Here is a 25,319-nt window from a genome sequence, read left to right as displayed (position 1 = left end):
ATTAGCTGATTTCTATCACTGCTAAGGATGGATGAGAGTAAATAATCTCCTTATTTCCATTTTGTAGGAAAAGTTAAATTATCTATAGGAAACAAGGCCTTCATACTCTGCCAGTTTATGTAGGGAATTCATAATATTTTCCTGAAAACCTTTTAAGAATATGTCAGTCTTCTCTGAGAAGTAGAGTGATGAGCACGATGAAATCTAAGGTGGGGAGGAAGAAGCCTTCCATAAAAGTGAGTTTTAAACCCACAAACTGTCAATGAAACACTTGAGAGATTATTTCTGTGTTATGTGGCCTAAAATATATGCTTCCTAAATGTACTTTAGTGACGTGAATCATTGAAGATACTTTCAAATTAATGGTTTTCTGGAAGATACTATATTCAAATCCCCATCACCAGCATAGCGACATTCTAAGATATAAACTTTTAAGATTTAATACATTTTTATTTCTATTCTTCTCCCTTTTCTCAATACAATCCATTAACCTTTTTTCCCCAGAGAGTGACTCCAGTTGTTTAAAAAGGAAATCACACACAATGAGGTCCCTGAAATGAAATTCTTTAAGAAGAAAAATATTAGTTTACTGGAGTTGAGACTTTTCCCATAACACATTGGAATACACATTATTTCACTCATTAGAATTCGATATCTCTGAGGTGGAATAAGAGCCACAGCGTGTTGTTAAGAGAATTCCTATTTTTATTGAACAGTAAAGAAGTGGTTTAGCTTATTGATAATTCCAGCTCCCCACAGCCCACATAATCTTGATTGCCAAGATATGTTTGGTTTGTGGTTGTTTACTATTGTGTGTATGATATACATGTGTCTGCCTGTTTAGATTAAAGCTCTAATTTCTGCATTACTGCATACTCCATCCTTTTCACAGGGGCACGATTCCTGGGTTGAGATTACTTCTCAACTCTGAGCTTCCAGATGTTAACAGAAGAACAACACAAGGAAGACGAGTTCCCATATTTCCAAATGAAATGAGGCAGAACAAATGAAAGAGGATCCTTTGGCTAGTGCAGAGAACTGCAAGTGTACGTTACTAAGAGGTATAGCCTTGTCTGTGCAAACACAGTAACTCATGTCAAATAAATTGTACTTTTTGCAGGAAAGAACTCTAGCTCTGGGTTTTCCAAGCTAAATTGCATGAAAACACACAATCCTTTTTCTTCTTATTTGAACTGTTAGATGACAGGGCCAAATTACCAGAAAGACCAAAGGCAGTTTGCAGCCTTTAACAACTGAAAGGACTTATTGCTTCCAATTTAGGAACACAAAAGATTCTGTGTGTACTCCAAACACTCCCAGGTCCTATGCATTTCCCATTGGTTCTGTGAAGACAGAATGCCTGTAAGTAAAAAGAATTATCACAAATTTCTCTAGAATTTCAGAAATGGAGAGTATGTTGTGCAAACAGACATAAGGAATTACTTTCGACAGGACTTACGACAACAGGGACAGTTGTCTCTGTCTCTCTGGTCAAATGTGGTCCCATTGTCCTTGACTTCTCAGTGACATTCACTCCTATTAGACTGGCAGGAATTATTTTACAGATCCAGTCAAAAGCCATTAAGTCTATAAAGGTAGTCAAGTCCTGTTTCCCAGCTCTGCCTTGGAGAACCCAAGGGAGGTAATGCATCTATTTTTCAATACCTGAGGCCATTTTGTTTCCAACCTAAATTGCACTTAGGTATTGTTTTGGGGTATAATATCTCCACTCATCTTGTTCTTGTTTCCACAATTCTACTATTAATACAGAGCTTAGGAAACGTAATTGCAGTGTGTGGTAGATAGTGATTTTCATTAACTACACTGAAGAAAACTGTTTAGGGAGAGACATTTCTTTTGCATTGATTCGATCAAAATGACTTGGAAGAAAAGGTTGTGCTTATTAAGTTCTTTACAAAAACGTAACTGCTAAAATTTAAATTCTTTCTCAACAGCATATTTTTAAAAATCGGTATATAATCTCCTCAGATTTTGTCATTTATGAATCTTTTTGTTCTGCTCAGTGTCTTTGAAATAAGTCTATTGGCTTTCTTTCTTTTTTTTTTTTTTTTAATGAAATAGGAGGAAATTTCTACGCGGAGGTAGAGAATGTAATCAAAAATGCTATCCACATGACATGGAGTTGCCTAGCAATGCTAGGGGAATTAAAAGGGGAAAGCAATAACAAAACAGAATGTAGTGAAATTAGAATAGGGTGCACTGTTGAACTGGCTTGCAATAGTTAAAGAGGTCTTTATATGAGAAGGGATATAAGATTTTTCTAGCAGTGGTAAAAGAAATGGCTGATAATTTTACAATGTTCTTTCTCTCTTTCATTTGGAAGAGTTTGCCCATTGGGATTCGACTATTTTGAGTTCATTGCTGGGCAAAATCTAGGACAGAGACATCTGATGATAAAACATACAGCCCCAGTGAGCCACTGGTATTTGAGTCCTTTTTAATTGTACTAATTGAGTAAAAGACACATAAACCTGTCATATTCTGCCATTGTTTTGTAGGCTTTTGCTTATATGGTAGATGTCATTCCCTTGGTTGCCCTCTCCCAAACTCCAGTGTTTTCCTTTGAATTTTTAATGTCAATGTAAGTGAGACTGCTTTTGTCTCTGACTCAACCTCTCCCAGCACCAGGCCTATCCATCTAGGTCTCTCCTGGGTCCCAGTCTTGGGAGTACAAGATCAGAGACATTCCTGAAACCAAGATTCAATTTGTTCTCTACTTTCCCCATCAAAATGCCAAATCCTTCCTTCAAAATGAAAACTGTACCAACAATCCTGGAAATGTCTGTCATTGCTTGCTATAAACTTTTGTCTAACAGTGCCAGAAACATGACCCAAGTTAAGGGGTTGGCTTTTATGAAGATGGAAGAAATGGTCAGGAATAAAGAAATTCTAATGATATTTGTATAGGATGATACACATGGGTGATGGAAACCCTAAATAGATTCATAATGGAAAATGAAGAGCCATGTACTTCAATCCATCCTTATGTCAGCAAGAAAATCTGTCAATATTTTGATCTGGGAGAAAAGTATAGAAATCTATAGGCAAAAGTGGTTTATGATGTTGAAGAAATTCATCCTAAGGAGAAATCAGGAGATCTGGGTTCTTGAAACAGCTATGCCATGAACTCATTGTATCTCTTGAATCTTAACATTTTTAATGTGCAAAATAGGGCTGTTAGATTATCATTAAACTCTCTCCCAGTTCTTACATTTAGATTCTAGGATTCTAACGTGCTTTGGTCTGAAGAACATCTCTAAAAGGGCACTTTTTTTTCTACCTCCTACTAATTCCAATTTGGAATGAATAGGGAATTATCATAGGATTTTAGGTGTTTCTCTACTTTTTGGACTTTTGAATTTACACTGCAATCCTACAGTAGTTCAGAACTGTGTAAGGATTAGCACCCTTTCTTTACATGTAAATAAGATGTTTAGTTCTTGGCCCTTTTCTATATTGATAGAGTTTTACCTACAGATCTTTTTGAGATAACGTTTTCCTTTTGCTTTGAAACACAGCATCCCCTGGTTACTTCTATTGTTTTCTTTTCTTTTCTTTCTTTCTTTTTTTTTTTTTTTTTTTTTTTTGAGACAGAGTCTTGCTCTGCTCTGTTGTCCAGCTGCAGTGCAGTGGTACGATCTTGGCTCTCTGCAACCTCCACAGTTCAAGCAATTTTCCTGCCTTAGCCTCCTGAGTAGCTGGGACTACAGGTGCCCACCACCACCCCCAGCTAATTTTTGTATTTTTATTAGCAACGGGGTTTCACCATATTGGCCAGGCTGGTCTCAAACCCCTGACCTTGTGGTCCACCCACTTCAGCCTCCCAAAGTGCTGGGATTACAGGAGTCACCGTGCCTGGCTCCCCTGGTTACTTCTTTGCTGAAGGCTGATACGCCTGTCTCTGTCTTCTGAAGAGGTATATCTCTAGGTCTACTTCCTTTTCATATTGACCCTTCACCTCTAACAACTCTTGCACCCACATGGCTTCATTCTTTACTAATGATTCTCAAATCTACTCTTCTACCACCTAATTCTATCAAGTTCCAAATCTATATCTCTTCATTATATACCATAAGCACTTCAAATTTAGATTGTCAAACTATGATCTCAGATTTTTCTCCTTGTTAATGCAATTACTTACATTCTGGTTGTTATTTCTGTGCCGTCCCCCCTCTCAAACCAGTTCTTACCTTCTCTCACCTGAATTATCCATGTCTCCTAGCTCCCTTGTTCTGGTGTCTGCTTACCAGCGTTTCTTCCAGATTCATTCTTTAAAGCAGAGCTCCAGCCACTACATACCCGTCTATCAGTATGATCGATCACCACAACCAAAATACCCATAAAACTAAGGACTCCACACTCTTATTTGAGGCCTTTCATGCCATTGATTAAACTGAATTTTCTAGCCACTGGCTGCTATTCTTGTACATAAATTTTATATTTTAACAAAACCAAATGTTTTGCTGAACATATACTAAGCTTTCTTCATTTACTAATGTTTGTGACCTTCAGGCCACTAAAACTCCTCTCTCCCCTATAGAGTGTGACATCAATTTTGTCCATCTTAGTTACATATTCATCAATGTCCCTTTCTACTGCTATCAAGTTTACAATACCTTTCCTGATAGTCCTAGTTAGATGTAATTTAAGAAACAAATCTTCTGTAGAATCATACTCTTCTCATCAGATATTTATCCTAACTTCATCTGCACTGCATTTATGGGTATATTTGTCTTATCTCTATCACTACCTGTAACACCTACCTATATGGGCTATTATCTTATCTCTCTCTGAATACTCTGTAATACTCTGAATACCTTGTTATATAGAATATCATTGCTATATAGTTAATAAAGTAGGCTGATTTGAAACTTCAGAGTTATACTGATGTTTTCTGACTTATTCAAAAATCTGATATCTAGTGAGTTGACCAAGTCAAGTAGTTGACCATCTAAAAAAATCAACAATCTACTGTGTGACCTGTTACGGGAAGTCAGGGACCCCGAATGGAGGAACCGGCTGGAGCCGTGGCAGAGGAACATAAATTGTGAAGATTTCATCATAATATGGACATTTATCAGTTCTCAAATAATACTGTTATAATTTCTTATGCCCATCTTTAATCTCTTAATCCTGTTATATTCGTAAGCTGAAGATGTACGTCACCACAGGACCACAGTGATAATTGTATTAACTGTAAAAATTGATTGTAAAACATATGTGTTTGAACAATATGAAATCAGTGCACCTTGAAAAATAACAGAATAACAGTGATTTTTAGGGAACAAGGGAAGATAACCATAAGGTCTGACTGCCTGTGGGGTTGGGCAAAAAGAGTCATATTTCTCTTCTTGCAGAGAGCCTATAAATGGACATGCAAGTAGGAAACATATCACTAAATTCTTTTCCTAGCAAGAAATATGAAAATTAATACCCTAAGAAAAAATTGTGTTCCTGTGGGGAGGTCTATAAATGGCCACTCTGGGAATGTTTGTCTTATGCAGTTGAGATAAGGACTGAGATATGCCCTGGTCTCCGGCAGAACCCTCAGGCTTACTGAGTTCCTGTAGAAAACTCAGGGTTTGGAAAACTCAGCCATGGTAAATTTGTGGTCAGACTGGTTCTCTACTCTCAAATACTGTTTTCTGAAGTTTAAGGTGTTTATCAAGACAATACGTGCACCGCTGAACACAGACCCTTATCAGTGGTTCTGCTTTTGCCCTTTGCCCTGTGATCTTTGTTGGACCCTTATCAGTGGTCCTGCTTTTGCCCTTTGCCCTGTTCCTGCAGAAGCATGTGATCTTTGTTAGACTCTTATCAGTAGTTCTGCTTTTTACTCTTTGAAGTATGTGATCTTTGTACCTACTCTCTGTTCTTACACTGCCTCCCCTTTTGAAACCCTTAATAAAAACTTGCTGGTCTGAGACTTGGGCAGGCATCACGGTCCTACCGATATGTGATGTCACATCTAGTGGTCCAGCTGTAAAATTCCTCTCTTTATACTGTCTCTCTTTATTTCTCATCCGGCTGACACTTATAGAAAATAGAAAGAACCTACGTTGAAATATTGGGGGTAGGTTCTCCCAATAGTGACCAGATTGGATCTTGTCTGAGAAAGCAAAGTTCAAAAGCATGTATTATTTCTGTCAACATTAAAATATAAAAAGGTATACATTTTGAAGGCTTTGAGTCAAATTATCTCACTTTGACATCCAGGGCAGGCACTTTACTTAATCTCTTTGAGCCTTAGTTTCCTTGTCTATAACAAGATAATAATAGCATTATCTACTGCAGGGGACTGTTGAAGAAAACTGAACAAGATAATAATGCCTGTCAAGTGCTTAAAGTCTGATATATAGTAAGTACTCAATATGTATTAGCTAGTATAAACATAATTTCCATCATCACCACTTATCAGCCAAATTCACCAATAATTTACTAATAATGTAAAGATGGTCCCACAATTCTTTCATATTGGAGATCCTGCTAGAATATGGTAACCTAATTTGGGATCTGCCACTACACCATAGTCAAAAAAAAAAAAAAAAAAAAAAAAAAGGACTCAGAAACCAACTGTGGAGAATAAAGTGCAAAGAATAAAATCTAGGAAAGATTAAAGAAACTCAAATCATGCTGCTTAACAAGGGGTTTGATGCAAGATTTAATATTTGTCCTAAAATATATTCAGAATTCTGCAAACAAAAACAGTGACTCCCTGGTTTTATTTCCAGTGATATTCACTTCCATTAACTTCCAAATTTTTAAACACCAAAATTTGGTGTTTAAAGTTATATACAGCAAGAAAAAAAATGCCTCTGCATCATATTAGAAGAGACTACCAAGGCAGCTGTGGGGTCATTTGAAGAAAATAATTGTATCTTATATGCCGGGAGTGATGTAACTATGACCTCATTCACACGAGGCGATGGGGGGAGGGGGTGATTTCCAGTCTTTCCCAGATACATAACCACAGGAGAACCCAAAGAATCACCATGGCTGCTTCTGACTGCTGCACGTTCCTACCTGAGCTCTCGTCCAGACTCTCTTCAGAGACATGCTCGTTCTGATGGACCCACTCGCCGTTGCATTTGAAGAATATCTGCATGGCTGGCCTCGCTTTGCACCTGAGTGCAATAGGGTTGCTCTTGATAATATAAGCATCATCTGGCTCCTCTATGAAATGAGGCAGTGTCCCGGGAGCTGATGGGATGGACTCAGGAAGGGCTTCGCCATTGTCAGTTCCTGTGAAATCAAAGAGGACATCAGAACACAGCCTACACTGATAGCACATACACCAGGACACAACGGCAAACCCACACCAGCTCTAAGATTCTGTGCTGGAGAAATCTCCACTGTATTAATAAAGCATGCTTGTAGAACCGGCGTAGATGAATTATCTTCTAGAAGGTGAACTAAGAGGATACAGGGCCTCCAGCTAGCCATGGCTTCAGTGTTATTGGATGAAGCATTAAAATGAATAGGACACCCCTCAAATTTCTGTTTTGAATCTGAGCATCTTTGCAGAAACAACTGAGATAAACATCTGTGAGGTGAGAGGCTCTGGTGAATGGTTACCTGAAAGGGCTAAGCACAACCTCAAGCTGCTTCAAAACTGAAAAAATGGTAAGAATAGATGTTGTTCTCCCACACATATATGTGGATGACAAGGATGATGACAGAGGATACTCAGCCATAAAATATAGTCAAAAGATTCCAAATAGTCTGCTTTCTTTACCTGTGAAACTGTGGAGATTGTCTGGCAATCTGTCTTGGATCTTGGATAACTCACCAGCTCACCGCCCCTTCAAAGGGAATGTGATTCCATTCTGCTTTCCTTTGGCCCACCCTCTGCCCCCAGCAACCTTCCACCATATATGATGGACTGCACTACCGAGGGTGAGAACTAACAGAAATCACTAATAGTTCTGAGCTTATAGCCGACAGCTATAATTACATTTGTTCAAGTGAAAGGAATAAACTGGACTCTCCCCTAACCTTAGGAAATGGAGGAAGCAATATAAAAAGGTAAGTGCAGGAAGGAAAACTGTACTTCCCTGTTTCTTCATAGAGTGAGCAAAGACTTAAGTCCCAGGAAACTGCCACAAAATCAAAGGCAGGAGGATGTGATTGCTGAGCACAGTGAATAGGACAAGGAAGAGTGGCATCTTGTACCCTGAAAAGGCCCACCCTCAATCTGGGTGGGTACCATCTAATCAGCTGCCAGTGTGGCCAGAATAACAGCAGGTAGAAGAACATGGAAAGACTAGACTGGTTGAATCTTCTGGCCTATATCTTTCTCCCATGCTGGATGCTTCCTGCCTTTGAACATCAGACTCCAAGTTCTTCAATTTTGGGACCTAAACTGGCTTCCTTGCTCCTCAGCTTGCAGATGGCCTATTGTGGGACCTCACCTTTGTGATCCTGAGTCAATACTCCTTAAGCAACTCCCCTTTATACATCTATCCTATTAGTTCTGTCCCTCTAGAGAACCCCGCCTAATGCACTCACCCATCAGATCCAACTCTGAAAAGACTCTGGGAAAGGGGTGCATCTTGTGGCCTCACGTGGTTTTCTGCATGCCATCGATGCAGTTGTGACCAGAGCCTCTTACTATTCATGCTTAAGTCAAGAACCCAAATCAGAAAGCACTGTCAATGGTAAACCTAATTCATTAAAAACAGGAGTATTGCTCTGACTGGGCATGGTGGCTCACGCCTGTAATCCCAACACTTTGAGAAGCCTAGGCAGGCAGATCACTTGAGGTCAGGAGTTTGAGACCAGCCTGGCCAACATGGCAAAACCCCATCTCTACTAAAAATAAAAATAGTATCCAGGCATGGTGGCATGTGTCTGTAATCTCAGCTACTTGAGAGACTGAGGCAGCAGAATCACTTGAACCTGGGAGGCAGAGGTTGAAGTGAGCCAAGATCCTGCCACTGCACTCCAGCCTGGGCGACAGAGTGAAGTGAGACTCTGTCTAAATTTAAAAAAAAAAAAAAAAAAAAAAGAGTAATGTTCTGTTTCAGAACTACAGGAGGAATTCTTAAAAGTAAAAAGAGGTACAAAGGCTCAGACTTCAAGAGGTATTTTGTATAAGCAAGAAAATAAAAGACACCAAGTTAGTAAATGGCTCCTAATGACTGGGAACACACATGCACAGTTTGCCACTGGAACAAATTAAATGTAACTATAACTTGATTCTTCCAAATAAGATTTTTTTTCCCATTAAATACATCAGCTTAAGAGGAGGAAAAACAGCCTCACATAACAAAGAGTTTAAGAGACTATAAGCCTTGAAATGTATTTTCAATGGAAAAGCTAACTCACATTCAAGTAATTGTCAGCATAAAAAAATCGTAAAGCAAATATTCTAAAAACTAAGGGCAAACGGTTTATGCCAAAAGTATAATAAAGTCAGAAAATAAAATGTGTATATGTCACAGGAAGTAAGAGGGGTTTTGGGGTAGAATCTCAGATGTAGTTTTTTAAAAAGTATTTTAATTGTATTTAAAATGGATTTCACAAAATAAATCACATATTGTTTTGTTAGTGAATGCTTATGCAAATTTCTATCTTCAACAAATACCAAGTCCCCGCAGGCTTTTGTAAATCCATACGTTAGAGGAAATGACAAAAGTATTAAAAGATTTTATATGAACATCAACTGCTTACACTCCCATTAGAGGCTTTAGTTCTGTCCAATTCATTGTTCAATTCATAAAAGGGCCACTTGATAAACAATACATACCCAAACCTACAGTGGTGGGCTGAGTAGACAGGCACAGATGTGCAATCTGAATGAAGCATTTTTGCTTTACTAGTAACGAGGCATGAATATGTCTATTTATCTGGCATAAATAAATGCCAAATAAGTAAAGGCACTAGATTATGTAATAGATCAAGTTTTAACCATTCAACTCACAAAACACAGAGAGATCTAAAGGCAGTTAGGTTCCCCTTCTCCCATTTTAATAAATGTCCTTTAGATAAAGTAGCCTGTTCAGCCTGCATCTGAAAGACAGAGCAGGAGAGTGGAATGGACAAGCGTGAGGGTAACTGTCCTAGCTACCCAAGGATCCCCCTTAAGGATCAATCTTAAGCCAGGCACAACTCATGCCTGTAATCCTAGCACTTTGGGAAGCAAAGGCGAGAGGACCACTTGAGCCCAGGAGTTTGAGAACTGCCTGGACAACATAGTGAGACCCTCTTCTCTACAAAAAAATTAAAAAATAAAAAAATTAGCTGGGTGCATGCCTGTAGTCCCAGCTACTTGGGAGGTTGAAGTCGGGGGGCTCACTTGAGCTCAGGAGGTAGAGGCTCCAGTGAGTCAAGATCACACCACTGGCATTCCAGCCTGGGTGACAGAGACAGAGAGAGACCCTGTTCCAGAAATCAATAGAATAAAGAAAAAGGAATCAGTTAGCATTCAGAGGATGACAAAAAGGTGGAATGTAACATTACATTTTTATTATTAAATAAATATAAAAAGGGCTGGGATCCATGAAAATAAGAAACAAAGGAAAATGATTTATTAGAGTGGCAGTGGGAAGGTGAGGGATTGTAGGTATATATTTGTATACATATCACTGTTTATTTGTATCCGTCTAACAAATGAGGTAGGTGAAAAGAAGTTTTTTTTTTTTTTTTTTTTTGCTTTGTATAGTGAAGTGCTGGGAGTGGTTACTGCCTATCCCTGTACCTCGCCCCGCCTTCTCACACCCCAAGTTCCACACTGGGTCAGGCTTTCATTCCTGGTGCAGCAAAGCCCTGCCCAGCCCAGCAGGGGGCTTCCCTCCAGCAAGAGGGCTTACTCCCCTCGGCAGGCTGCCTCTCCAGGAGGACACCCCTTCTTCATCCCACAGGGCAGTGAGTCACCTCTCTCCCCGCCTCTCCAACCCACACTTGCCAACCATGCTCAGCCCTGCCCAGTAGTTTTGAACTGAATTCTTCAGGAAATCATCAATTCTTTCAGGAAAAGGGAAGGCTAGGAAAGAAAGAGGAACAGGAACTGAAGTGGAAACTTTTAAGGGGCTTATAAATTGCTGACAGATTCTATTCTTTGGGACAGGGTGACAAGAGGTCACTTACTTTAATAGTTTTACGCAAGAGTGCATGAATGCTTTTTTTCCTTCAAGATAAATTTATTCATAATCTCAACACATATGCCACAACTCCACTTTATAATTCAGAGAAAAGTTTTAAATTCTGGTAGGACAAATGGCTGGTGACTGATCCAGCCATCTGCCTCCTTCCATACCACATTCACAGCAGAGGCTGGAAAAATAAGAGACTCAGATGACCTACTTGCAGGTCAGCATGGTCAGGTGACACTGGTTTAGCACATGAGTCATAAACAGAAGCTTCTGTGAAAGCTCATATTTCCCTGATATAAAGAATAGGTGTGACCAGGTGTGGTGGCTCATGCCTGCAATCCCAGCACTTTGGGAGGTGGAGGTGGGGGGATCACCTGAGGTCAGGAGTTTGAGACCAGCCCGGCCAACATGGTGAAACCCTGTCTCTACTAAAAATACAAAAATAAGCCAGGTGTGGTGGCGCATGCCTGTCATCCCAGCTACTCAGGAGGCTGAGGAAGGAGAATCACTTGAACTCGGAAGGCGGAGGTTGCAGTGAGCCGAGATCACACCGTTGCATACCAGGCCTGAGTGAGAGGGAGAGACTCTGTCTTAAAAGACAAAAAAAAAAAAAAAAGAATAGGTGTGGTTGGTATTGTCCTTTCTCCTGTTTGTTCCTGACTTACCTGGGGAGGTTCGGGAGGAAAAGTCCAACAGGAATCCAGAAGTTCCAGCACAGACATCACTGAGAGCTTTAACTAACACCAGGATCATCCACCCCCAGATAATATATTGCAGCTTTGTTTTTTTTTTTTTTTTTTTTTTTTTTTTTTTTTTTTAACGATCCCTACTTATTTAAAGCAACTGATAGATTGTCTGTTGTGACAGAAAACATTCCTCACTGATACAGCTGCATCTTCCTTCTTACACAAAGCCAGCACTCCAAGCTTCACTTAATTAAATCCTAATGCCATCAGCTGTTCAGGAAAGAACCTTGGTAGGCTAAGAACGTGGAAACTCCGTTAGCAGAAAGTCAAAATAAGAGCTGCCATTTACCAAGTGACTACAGATTGTGGTAATAAGTCTTCTACATGGATTTGATCATTTAAGAGACACAGAAACTCTCCGAGGTGGGTGTCACTGTGCAACTGAGAAGATGCTTTAATTATGTGCCTTGTCTAAGGCTGCACTGACAGTAATTGGTGGGCTCAGAACTTGAATGCAGGTCTCTGATTCCAGCCACCTCAGAATTCCATTTTGTTTCAGAGGAATAGACTCTTACAAGTCTGATACTCTAATTTAGTGAATGCCTGTCGTAGGGTAATAGGGTGCAGTTCATAAAACCAAAAGATGATATAAAAACACACATTATCTGTGAGTCACTGCTTCACTTACAATAAGTGTGACATTTACCTTAAAGATCATTTGGTTAATCTGTCAGCTGGACTGCAATTCCAGGTCAGGATGGGTGTGTTAGGAACCCTTCCCAAAGAAGGCCTTGAGAAAATAAATATTTTTGAGAACTAGCGTTCTACTAACTATATTTAACTGACTAGACATGCTCACCAAAGTCAGGAATAAAGAAGTCAAAGAATCATTGTTTGAGAATAAAATAATAAGAATTTTTCTGTGTTTCATTTAGAAATAAATGTTTCTTTTAAAGCAGAAATATTTAACAACTAAAATTCCAATTAAAATATAAGGATGTGGTGAACATTAGCAAGAAAAACAACTCGGCCAAAGGCAGTGCCATTCTATTAGGGTTAACCATAATAAACTGCCAATATTTGATCATTTGATGTGTTGTATTTGTAATGTAATTGGGCACAACGGGGCCCACAGTCATCCAAAATTGGGATTCATAAAATCCTCATCCATTGGATTATTAAATGAAGTTGAGCATCAAGAGGTTTTGAGACATTCTAAATTATTTGTATACTTTTTTCTTAAGAGGATATTACTTTGAAATACATATCACTTTTTTTCTCCCTTTCTGTCTCCAAAGTGTGCTTGTCTTTTCACTATACAGGTATTTGTTTCAAAGTGTAAACAGGAACCACACCAAAAAGCAAAGACTAAATCTGCTAAAACTAAAGAAGTTTACATGAGAATCAAATACCCTGATAAAGTGTGCGTTAACTCTGTGACCTTGGGTGAGTAATTTAACCCTGATGTTCCATTTTTCTCATCCACAAAAATGGATGACTAAAATCTGTTGGTGTTTTGTGATGTTAAAATATATGTAAAAATAGAGTAAGCGGTTAAACGTTACGTACATATTATGCAGCACCATGACCACCACCTTCAGCATCATCACTGTGTGGACAAAGAATAGCATAAAAAGGAAACAATTACAATTATCATCCCTATGATTTCCATCCCCAAATTTATCCTAACATTTATAATTTGATTTTCCGATTGCTAGTGTCATTTTCATCTCAGAGTCTTAGTGATATGGACCCTTGCTTATAACACTTCTTTATCATTTGCTCCCTGTAGCTACATTAGTAAAATTCTGTTAGGTAAAAAATTCTGAACACATGCTGTGAAGCACTTATTCAATGAATATACAGTGAAATGGTTACACTGTACACCAGGCACATGACTATCTTGCAAAGCAGGCTAATACACAATGGGTTTCCTGTTGGCCAGGTCCCAAAACTATTGGCTTTAATATGCGAGTAGTTAATAAGCATAGGAGATTTCATAATATTCCAGAGACCCTCTCACTGCAATATGTAAATAGAGTAAGGCTCCTTAGAATTAGCTCTTTAACTTCCATTCATTTACTGTGAGTATATTGGTCCATGGCAATGTGCAACTCAGAGCAGAAAGCCATAGCAGGAAAACCAAGTTACATAATCTAAAAGAGAATACAATAGAGCCAGGCTCTCTGCCTTTGTTTATGTAAATGTGACTTGTCTCCATATGGTTACTTAATTAGATAGGGGATGCATTTTGCCCATTTAATGCAGAACAGCAGCCAGAATTTTACATACCAAATATTTAATGCAATTTATGAAATACAGACTCTTTCCCTAGGCCCCAGTAAAAGTTTTTTATTTTTAACTTAAAAACTATTCTTTCTTCCTAACCTGTAATAAAAATGGAAATGTTTTATATCATTGCGTTTGCATCATTCACCTCACCTGTGCAAATCTTATATATGACTAAGATATTATTTTATTGAGCAGATCTTAAATCCTGCAGAATGAAAGATGGGAAACAGCACTTAAGACACATTCAAAGAGATCAAAGAGCCATTCTTAGTTCCTTAAAGAACTTCAAATTTCAGTATACCCTACAAAAGCACATTCATTATTCTCCAATTTATCAGTTTAATACATTCAATGTATTTAACACATTTTTTTTTTTTTTAAATAGACATGTATGCATGCCTACTAAGATTATACAATGTTCCAGGTACTAGGGATTCAAAGATGACTAAGACATAGTTACTTTCTGCCAGGAGCTCACAGACTAAAAATAGAGATAAATAGTAACAAATCTATGACAAGAATGCCTACAGTAAATTGGAAGTATATGCAAAGTGTCATCAGGTACAGAGGAGAGAGCCTAACTGTCCATGGGAGGGTTTATGGCCGGCATCACAGGGAAGATTATCCCTCATCACAGTCTGGATCAATGTGCTGATCAAGTGAGCAAGTTGGAGAAGGTATTCCAATAGTGCAGAGATTAAAAGGTAAGAGAGAAATTTTAGGGAGTGTGGGATGGCTGAAATATTACGTGCTACGAGTACATGGAAAGGAACTTGAAAAGTTAGGTAGAGCTAAATATCATCTTCATTAGAATGCACATTTTAAAGAGTTTGAGATTTTATTAAACCATTGGTCTTATGTGGGTCTGTTAAATTCAGTTTAGACTAAAGCTGCCTCCTATTTTAAATTATGCCTAAAGCCGATGGTTCAGATCGTGTTCAAATAAGATAAACACTGAGCTGTAACTGATCTGGCTGTTTCTGAACTTCACTTCCGTTTTCTAAACGTCACTTTCCTTTTCTGTCCATAAATCTTCTTTGACCACGTGGCAGTGTGGAGTCTCTCTAAACCTATTTTGGTTCAAGGACTGCTTGATTCATGAACAGTTCTTTGTTCAATTCAACTCGGTTAAATTTAATTTGTTTAAAGTTTTTCTGTTAGCAATTCTAACATCTCTCCTTTCTGCGTGCCTTGAACTAGGAACTTTCAGAGATGCAGACACAGAGTAACCACCAGATTATAGAAAGAAAGCTGTCTTGGTTTACAGCACGGGCCCTAAGACCAGTTCAGCTGTGCATACTTTGAATGCGGGAGAACCTATGCTGGTCCTAATACACAGGACAGTTCTTCTTTCAGCCACACTAACACAGGTGACTTGTTTCCCAAGAGGGCCACAAGGGAAAGTTTTGTTTTTCTTTGATTGTTAACTCGTAACCATCATTTTAGCTTTTACTTCAGTCATCTCCAAAACTGGCCTCTCAAATTAGATCTAAGCCAGAGATTCTACACCAGTTATGATGGCAGGTACAGCTTTGTCCCCTAATGGAAACATACAGTGATTTAACCGGAGACACCTGTTCCCATAACAGTTTATTCAAAGAGACTGAAGTAAGATGTCAAATTGAGTCCAGGTGTTTTTCTCTGGGTCCTGCAATGTTAGTAATTCAAGTTTGTATTAAGTTTTTTGCTTTTTCTCTATTTTTAGGTTTCTAGAATAAACACATAACCAGGAAACACACACACACACACACACACACACACAGAGACACACACCTGTTTTAGTGAAAGAATATAAAAGGCTTCCTAAACTATGGCAATTCTAGCTTTCACTTCATAGTCTCTAACTTTAGTGTATTAAAATCCACGTATCAAGGAAAAACAAAATATAAATGTATTTAGGAAAAAATGAAAAAGAATAAGATTATAAGATTTATAACAATTATTCATTTTAAGATGTAAAAAGGAATATTTTGCTGAGAATATGGAGACGGAGTTTGTAAATTGTTTAATTCCTCCCCCAACAATGGATACATTTGTGTATGAACATGTACCACTGACAAATTTTCAAATTCATGAAAACCTAGTGGGATTTGGGAAAGGTTTTGCTTTCAAAGTGCTACTGCTTTTCATTTGTAACTGACAGTTTTCAAGAGTGAGGCCATTCATAGTTATGGAAAAATGGTTGTTTTAATGCAACATTGAATGACAGAAAACTAAACAATCAAACACCATTCTCATATTTTTCACTCCTGGAAAATTACCTTTCAGGAAGAGCTTTATGTTTTATGTTCTGCACACTAATACAGCAAGGATTTTCAATATTTTTATGACAAAAAGAAGAAACAAAAGAGGGAAAACGAAACTGTAAGGAACAAACATTAAATTCTCTTTGAAAGAAGTACACTCCTATTAGATGTCAGGTCACATAAAATCTCAGACTGTGGCCATTTAGCTGCATATCTCATTTAGCTGATTTGACTGGAACATGGTTTGATGTAAATTTTGGTACGTGATGTGAACACAGGCAAAATAGGGTGGAAGATCACCTTAGGGAAAATTCAAACCAACTCTCCTATCATCCAGGCTCTCAGAGGCTAAACAACTTGCCAACAAGTTCTGAGTCACAGGCACAGGATAAAAACCTCTTTGCACTGACATCCAGAACAGCACTTTTTTTCATCATGCCAATTTTGTTTTGGTGGAACACGAAATATTAAATTGACAACTAAATTTTGTGTTATTTTCTGTTGAGAAATTTTACCCTCCAAAATCTTGGAAAGTATCTTTTATGGTGATCTTGTAACTTGTAAACATTCTACAATCCGATATAGTAAAATTGAAAACATAGTTAACATTTTATGATATATTATAGAAAATTATGGTTTATACTAAATTATAGAAAAATACAAATACATGTTAAAAATATTCTTACCCATTGTCACCAAATTCCCAAAGACCAATACTATTAATAATTAGACATGATTCATTCTAGTATCTGTTTCAGATGTATACTTAATAGGTTGGTTTTGTATACATAGAACACACATATATTTGTAATATGTTATCTCATTTTTTTCATGGTATTACCTCCTCATAAAACTGATTCTAATGACTGCAGGTGTGTCAGTGTTGATCTATTTCTTTACTATTTAATATTTAGTTATATCCAAATTTTAGTATATTGATACTATAATCCTCCACATATCTATATCATACCCAAATTTATATTTTCAGTAGAGTTGTCTCTCTGAAGCTTCAATTCTACACATAAAATTGCCTCTAAATAGATTTACTTAAATGTCCTGAAGACCCCTCAAACTTTTATGCCTCAAACAGACTTATTGCTTGGCCCCAATACTGTTTTTTGGCCTACATTCCATAAAGCTCGTAATGGCTCTGGTATTCACTGGGTTCCCTAAGCTAGATCTTGGGTATCACCTACTTTTCTTCCATTCATCGAATTCATCATTAAACCCCATTGATTCCCTCTCTTAAATATCCTTCAAATTGAGCAATTGCTCTTCATCTTCATTGTTCCTATGCTTGTCTGAGTCACCACCATTATTCCCTACGTGACTACAATGGATCCTTTTTCTCTTCTGCCTGCCCTCCTTCAATCCCTCCTACACACTGCAAAGCAGAATGCTCTTTCCAAAATGCAAATTCAAATATGTCATTCTGTCTTGAAGTTCTTAATCCTTTGGATAAAATTCCTCAGTCTTTTGAATAAAATTCTTATACATATATGTGTGTGTGTGTGTGTGTGTGTGTATATATATATTTATCATGACTGACGAGGCCTTTCATGATGTGGTCCCTGTATTTATCACCAGCTTCAATGTCTAATCACTTCACCACCTGGAAGCTATAGGGACTGCCACTCATTTCTTTTAGGTATCTAAGTGCTCTTCACCTGGAGCTCACACACATGCTTTTCCTTCTCCCCCATGATACAAATGTCCCCCCTCTTTTGCTTATAGCCGATTCTCCTCCTTTGGATTCAGCTTAGTTGACACATCTTATGTAAGGCTACCAGAGTTCCCCAAATCCTAGGTTGGTTACATTCCTCTTCTTTGCCCTTCCATAATACTTCACACGACTAAGCAACTATTCATGTATACCAATGCCCAATTATTCATGTATGCAATTATTCATGTATATTATGTATATCTAGACTATAGGTTCCATGAAAGCAAAGGATGTGAGACCCTTCATTATTTATATCACCAATGGTTAAATAGCTCTGAGACTTTACTTGTGTTGAATAAATTTTTTTAAAAAGTAAACATAAATAAATAAATCTGTGAAAAAATACTGTGGGCCATGATCTTTGCAATAAAGTGTACTGAGTGCAAATGATGCATTAGCAGATATCTTTTTAAATTTTTATTATTTTTTATTTATTTACTTATTTTGAGACAAGATCTTCTCCAGGCTGGAGTACAGTAGTGCCATCATAGTTCACTGCAGCCTCGAATTCCAGGGTCAAGTGGTCCTCCCATCCCAGCCTCCTTAATACCTGGTACTACAGATGTGTGACACCACGCCCAGCTAATTATTTTCACTTTTTATGGAGACATGTTTTCTCTCTGTTGCCCAGGATGGTCTTGAACTCCTGGTGTCAAGTGTTTCTCTCACCTCGGCCTCCCAAAATGTTAAAATTATAGGCATGAGTCACCGTATCCTGCCCTAAATTTATTTTCAAAACAAGTATTCAAATTGACATGGGCACCAGCATTATAGCAGCTTACCAATTTTCCTCATCTTCACCAGCTTCGAACATAATCTTTGAGATATTTGTTAGTTAATGGATAAAAATAATATTAACTGCTTAATATATACTTTCTGATTACTAGCAAAATATTAAACCATTTTTTCCACTATTTTTGTTCACCTTCTGAATTCTTTCTTTATATTTTTATCATTTAAATTTTATGTTTTACAATTTTAAGGAGAATGTGGTTCTATAATATCTAAAAAGAAGTAAAACATAATTTGAATACATATATTTCATTGTCTTAGCATCAAGATCTTAAATGATACCAATAACACCTTGTTTTTGTTTGTTTGTTTTGTTTTTGAGACAGAGTCTTGCTCCGTTGCCCAGGCTGGAGTACAGTGGCGTGATCTCGGCTCACTGCAACCTTCGCCTCCCAGGTTCAAGATTCTCCTGCCTCAGCCTCCCAAGTAGCTGAGACTACAACAGGTGAACACCACCACACCTGGCTAATTTTTGTATTTTTATTAGAGACAGGGTTTCACCATAGTGGCCAGACTGGTCTCGAACTCCTCCTCACCTCATGATTAGCCCACCTCTAGCCTCCCAAAGTGCTAGAATTACAGGCAGGAGCCACCATGCCCAGTCACACCTTGCTTTTTATGTTATTTCTTCCAATTGATTAATTCATTCGTGATCATATTTTTAAAATAATTTTGGATTACAGCAATCAAGAGATGAGTTTAACTATTCCAAATGCAACAGAATTTTGACCAGAATGGGTATCTCTAGACAAAAGCAGGTCTTGTGCAGGGAAGAACATACATCTTTAAAAAATAAAAATAGAAATTAATGCTTTATGTGGAGGATTCATAAAGAAAAGGAAAAGAAATGGGATTTGTTTTCAGTTTCTTAATGAGATGACCTTCTTTTCACAACAAAGTCCTTCTTCTGGAAATCGCCTAAGACATTGATATGAGGATGAAGTTTTGATGCTCATATGAAATCCTTTAATTCCTTTGTTATTTTTCCTAATACACAGATTTAGTTGAGCCTGCTGGGATGTGGTATTTAGTCAAGATTGACAATACACCACATGGTACCAGTGTCCAGTAATAGAAGCTGTGCCCTGATTTGATTTGACAGTTATTTGATTGGGATGTGAAACTTGTACAACAGAGGGGGCTTAATTTCCTTATCCTCCTTGGAGAAAATGCTAGACACAGTCAGAAACAGATTTAAACCAAGCTGTATTTGAAGCACAAAATATTGTTCCTCCTGATATTTTTTATCAAGAGGCAACCTGCTGCAGGGAAACAAATGTAGGTTTTGGAGTTAAGGCAGAGCTAGATTCAAATCCAAGCTTTCTTATTATTTAGCTGTGTGATCTTAGACAAGATATCTAACTTACCTTACCTTCTATATTCTTCCAGGTAGAAAGAGAATATCAAACCACAAGGTTATCGTGTGCATTCAGTGGCTACATGAAAATAAACTTGGATAATGTATGGCATATAATACGCACTCAGTCTATAATAGCATATTGTATAGCATATTATTATTAAGGAAAAATTAAGGGATGGGTGGAGAAGGATAAAGCAGAGATAGAGTCGCATCCTGTAGATTATTATTACTTTTTGTTTGTGAGGGAGAAACTGCTAGAGCAAGAGCCCAGTCTACTCAATGGCACTCCAGGAAAAGCCTGAATATTTTACATATTTTTTCTTTACAAAGCAATATCTAACATTACAACCCAGTAGCCAATTCTAGAGACCTGGATGCTCTTGAAGGGTTAAGGCTACTTGCCTTTGCCATCATGTGTTTGGTAAAGAGCTTTATGTACATCACTGGAAGACCTGCTGTTGTACCTCGAGATTTTGGCATTTGACTTATGGAGCTTAAAAACAAAACAAAAACAAACGAACAAAAAAAAAACAAAACCAATAAAAGAAAAACAAAAAACAGCAACAACAACAACAAAAAGTCTATTACATACTTAAGCTGCTTAGTATACCTAATCAGCTTAGTTGCACTGGGGTGAAGCCTGGTATGCATACTGTCAGCAAGAAGAATGGGGGGAGAAGAGCACTCTAACAGAGTAAATTTAATTGCATTATGTGATTTAATTACGTAGTTATCTCAGCACCCTACCTCCATGTACAAATAAATAGGAATCAGACAATCACGTGCATATTGCTAGACCATTATAGTTTGCTATTTATCATCAATAGGTTGATAGCTTGCAGGTATCTGTGGCTTATAGCAAGCACTTAATTTTGTTGGCACCCAGGGTCTGGGTCAGGAGATCGTTAATGGCCTGTATTACTACTGTACAGGTTTTGAAATTAAAAGAAACAACCAACATTACTTGGTACTTTGGGGGAAGATATTAAACCATCAATCAAATGGGTCAGTGTGCCCTAAGAGGAATGAGGCATTCCCTAACATTTAGAGGTAACTTCCAGAGCAAATATGTGGGAGTTCAGAGAGTTTCAAAATTTTCGTGTTAGGTAAGTAGGCATAGAAAGGGAAAGAAAAAAATGGATGTTGATATTATTGCACTATATATGTATATATTTTCTTCTATCTCTCAATCTTTTTTTGTAGCCCAAATATATATTAAAACACGTTTGACTACAGGGCTTTCTTGATCAAATGTAGTATCTTTGAGCATTTCAAATATTAGAGAAAGGACACTGTATATCCCAGGAAGGACCTATTTTGTGGTACCTTTACTTAAAAATGGCCCTGAATACTTTTTGGATACCATTTTATATAAATGAGTCAACATAGTTATTTTGAATTGATCTTGAAGTAAATCTAGAATCATCAACCCACAGTTTCTCCAGCAGAAGACCAGAGTAAACGTAACTTATTTTGAATTGATCTTTAAGTACATCTAGAACTATCAACACAAGGTTTCTCAAACAGGATACCAGTGATGGTGTTTATAGTTGATGTCACATTAGTGTTAGAATTTAACATCATAACTGCAAATTAGAAATAAGCACACTTAGTACTCCCATATGAAGACAATGTCATTAAAAGACATTAAAATCCATGTTTAGACAGTGTTTAAAGTGGACAGTATGATGGAAACAATGGCACAATAGTGTCAGAGAAAGCTGACAAACACCATTACGAGTTGCTCATCAAAAAAACTCTAGATATATGCTACATTACCATTTCCTCCTTATAATATTATATAATTCCTGTGATGTAAAACTACAAAAGAAAACTGAGGCCTACAAATTACTTTTTTGCATTGACAAATGATTATATATTATGTCAACTATAAAAATAACCAGTTGTTTCTAGAATTCACGATAAACTTAACTGGGCATTGTCAATGATTAAATATTGTATCCTCCCCTTTCCCACTGCCAAATTAAAATGTTGAAAATCTAATGCCCAATTCGCTGGTGTTAGGAGGTGGGGCCCTTATAAATTATTTAGGTCATGAGAGTAGTGACCATATGAACAGGATTATAGTGCCCTTAGAAGAAACAGGAAAGGCCAGGAGTGGTGGCTCATGCCTGTAAATCCCAACACATTGAGAGGCTGAGGTGAGCAGATCACCTGAGGTCAGCAGTTTGAGACCAGTCTGGCCAATATGGTGAAACTTTGTCTCTATTAAAAATATAAAAATTAGCTGGGTGTGGTGGCATGTGCCTGTGGTCCCAGATACTCAGGAGGCTGAGGCAGGAGAATCGCTTGAACCCAGCAAGCAGAGGTTGCGGTGAGTCGAGATCATGCCACTGCACTCCAGCCTGGGCGACAGAGTGAGAGTCAAAAAGAAAAAAAAGAAAAAAAAGAAAACAGGAGAAACAGGAGAGCTTCTTTTCATTCTGCTCTCCCTTATGTGAGAGCACAAAGAAGAAACAGCCATCTGCTAACAAGGAAGCTGGCCCTCACCAGACAGGGAATCTTCCAGTACCTTTATCTTGGACTTAGCCCCAAGAACTTCGAGCAATGAGTTTCTTTTGTTTAAGCCACCCAGTCTACAGAATTTTTGTTATAGTGGTCTGAACTGACTGTGACAGATGCCCATCTTTCAGGAAGGAACTCTGGAATACAATGATTATCACACACAAATAATTCAAATAAAAACAATCCCTACTGGATCACCTGCTATATACAGCACTGGCCAGAAAAGAAAATCAATCTGGAAGTACTTGAAGGTAAAGGGATTAGGGAAAATCATAAACGTCTCAATTTGGAACAAGGAGAAGAAAACAAAAACAAAAATACAAACAAACAAACAAACAAACGTAACCAAAAAGCCAGCCTACAATTTTTACCATTTGATGTATCGGAGTACAAGCGATAGGTGTCATTTTTTAAAAATCTTTTTTTCTAAGTGACATTCCATTACGTAGGGAACCCCATTATAAAATGTGACGAGAGCAGAAATAAAGGCACAGAAACTTTTGACCCATGATGGATACAAATAGTCATTTACGCTTTCATTATAGACAGGGTCAAGGAGGAAGACCGTGTGCCTGCAGCAGATGGAGACACGGAGGGTACCCAAAGATCAGATATATCAAAGGATGCAATTACTGAAGCACACTGGGCATTTGTATGCCATTTTCTTAAATCGGGGGAGGCATTTGAATACTCAGGGGAAACTAGTATATATGAGATAAGCATGTATCCCTCCTGGTTAATTAATCTCTTTTCTTAGATGGCAGAAAATAGAAGGATTTTCTTCAGATGGGGAAAACAATGAACTCTTTATCTCTCAATATTTAAAGTGCTTGGAAATAATTCTGGAGAGATTAAAATGTTAGCATTGCAAGAACAAAACAAAAAAGAAAAACAGAAAAAAAAAAAGAAACAATTTACTGGTCTTCCATTTTACCCTGTGAATGTAGTCCCTACCTCTACTCCACACAAATCCCAGCTCAAACGATTATGACAACTACAGCTCAGGTGGAAGAGGCCAGTGATCTAGGAATCTGCTTGGCTTTCAAGGTACTAAATGCTTTTGAGGCAGTGACTATATGCAGAACAGGCAAGATGGATGAGGTCAGTTCCCACTATTATTACAGCTGCAGTGTCCAAGGACTCAGGGAGCCACTTTCTGGAAAGTGTACCACTCTCCCCAGGACTGCAGGGAACAATGTAAGCCTTCAAGATAAATGTGGACCCTGGGTTTGGTGGACAGTCTGGGTTTGGTGGACAGTCTGGGCCTGTCGCAAATGCAGGTTCCTAGTTTTCTATGAGAAAGTAGAAAACAGCAGACTTCAGTGAGATTAATTATACATCAAAGCAACATTCTCAATTGGTAATCATAGACTTAAAGGTAAAACTACTAGAACAAAATCGGGCTTTTTCCCTTTGTATCACAGAGAATGATTTCACTGCTGGGCCAGTGTCACACTGCAGTGAATCACAGAAAAATGTAATGCTTAATGAGCCAAATATGAAGATAATTATGCCAGTTATATTTGGGACACACACAAAATAAGGGACTATATTTGTAGACTCTTCATGAACACTCCAGGGCAGGGAGAGAAAAGAAGATTTTCTTTTTAAATAGCTAAACTGGATTTTACTATGACTAAATACCTTTGAAGTAACACATCGCTTTTCTGCACAATTAAAACAAAAAAGTTAGTTAAAAGAGTACATTCCTAATTTCAGAGGCTACAAATGGACTTTTAGGTTGCTCTGAAACTTCAACTCAATTTTATCCTCATGACCTTCAAGGGAATAATCAGGTCTGTCATTTCTTGAAAATTATCTACTTATATCAGGATGTCTTTGCATAGATGCTTTTTAAAATTGTGAATTAATGTTGCAGATTAACTAATACAACAGGCCAGTCATGGTGGCTCATGCCTGTAATTCCAGCACTTTGGGAGGCCGAGGTGGGAAGATTGTTTATGTCCAGGAATTCGAGATCAACTTGGCCAACATAGTAAGACCCCCGTCCCTGCAAAATATAAAAAGTTAGGTAGATGTTGTGGTATGTGCCTGTAGTTCTAGCCACTTGGGAGGCTGAGTTAGGAGGATTGCTTTGGTCCTGAATATTGAGGCTGCAGTGAGCCATGAGTGCACCACTGCACTCAGCCTAAGCGACAGAACAAGACTCAGTCTCAAAAAAACAAAAAACAAAAATCTATATATAATACAATGGTACCATTGCAATTATTAAAAAAAACAAAACAAAACAAAAAACAAAAAACAAACAAACAAACAAACAAAAAAAACCCAGTAGTTCCAGGGCCGGGCGCGGTGGCTCATGCCTGTAATCCCAGCACTTTGGAAGGTCGAGGCGGGTGGATCATGAGGTTAGGCGATCGAGAACATCCTGGCTAACACGGTGAAACCCCGTCTCTACTAAAAATATAAAAAATTAGCCAGGCGCGGTGGCGGGCGCCTGTGGTCCCAGCTACTCCGGAGGCTGAGGCAGGAGAATGGCGTGAACCGGGAGGCGGAGCTTGCAGTGAGCCCAGATCGCGCCACTGCACGCCAGCTTGGGCGACATAGCGAGACTCCGTC

At 38.1% G+C, this 25,319-nt stretch overlaps 1 protein-coding gene across 2 annotated transcripts in view; it reads right to left on the bottom strand.

Moving 5' to 3' along the window:
- UNC5D (unc-5 netrin receptor D) overlaps positions 1 to 25,319 on the bottom strand; it is a 593,886-nt gene that overhangs the window by 250,712 nt on the left and 317,855 nt on the right. Inside the window, exons 1-2 of one of the 2 annotated variants that reach the window (XM_025394125.1) lie at positions 11,780 to 11,867; positions 7,045 to 7,263 (exon numbers count right to left, since the gene is read on the bottom strand). In XM_025394125.1, the coding sequence (XP_025249910.1) occupies positions 7,045 to 7,263; positions 11,780 to 11,867 (307 nt within the window). Of the gene's footprint in view, positions 1 to 7,044; positions 7,264 to 11,779; positions 11,868 to 25,319 lie in introns of those variants that run through there. The other variant, XM_025394124.1, reaches the window with a different exon arrangement.

Source organism: Theropithecus gelada, chromosome 8, assembly GCF_003255815.1.
Source record: "Theropithecus gelada isolate Dixy chromosome 8, Tgel_1.0, whole genome shotgun sequence".
Classification (NCBI taxonomy): Eukaryota; Metazoa; Chordata; class Mammalia; order Primates; family Cercopithecidae; genus Theropithecus; species Theropithecus gelada.
Note: the sequence above shows the minus strand (reverse complement) of the source record. Positions and strands in the feature narration are given on the sequence as shown.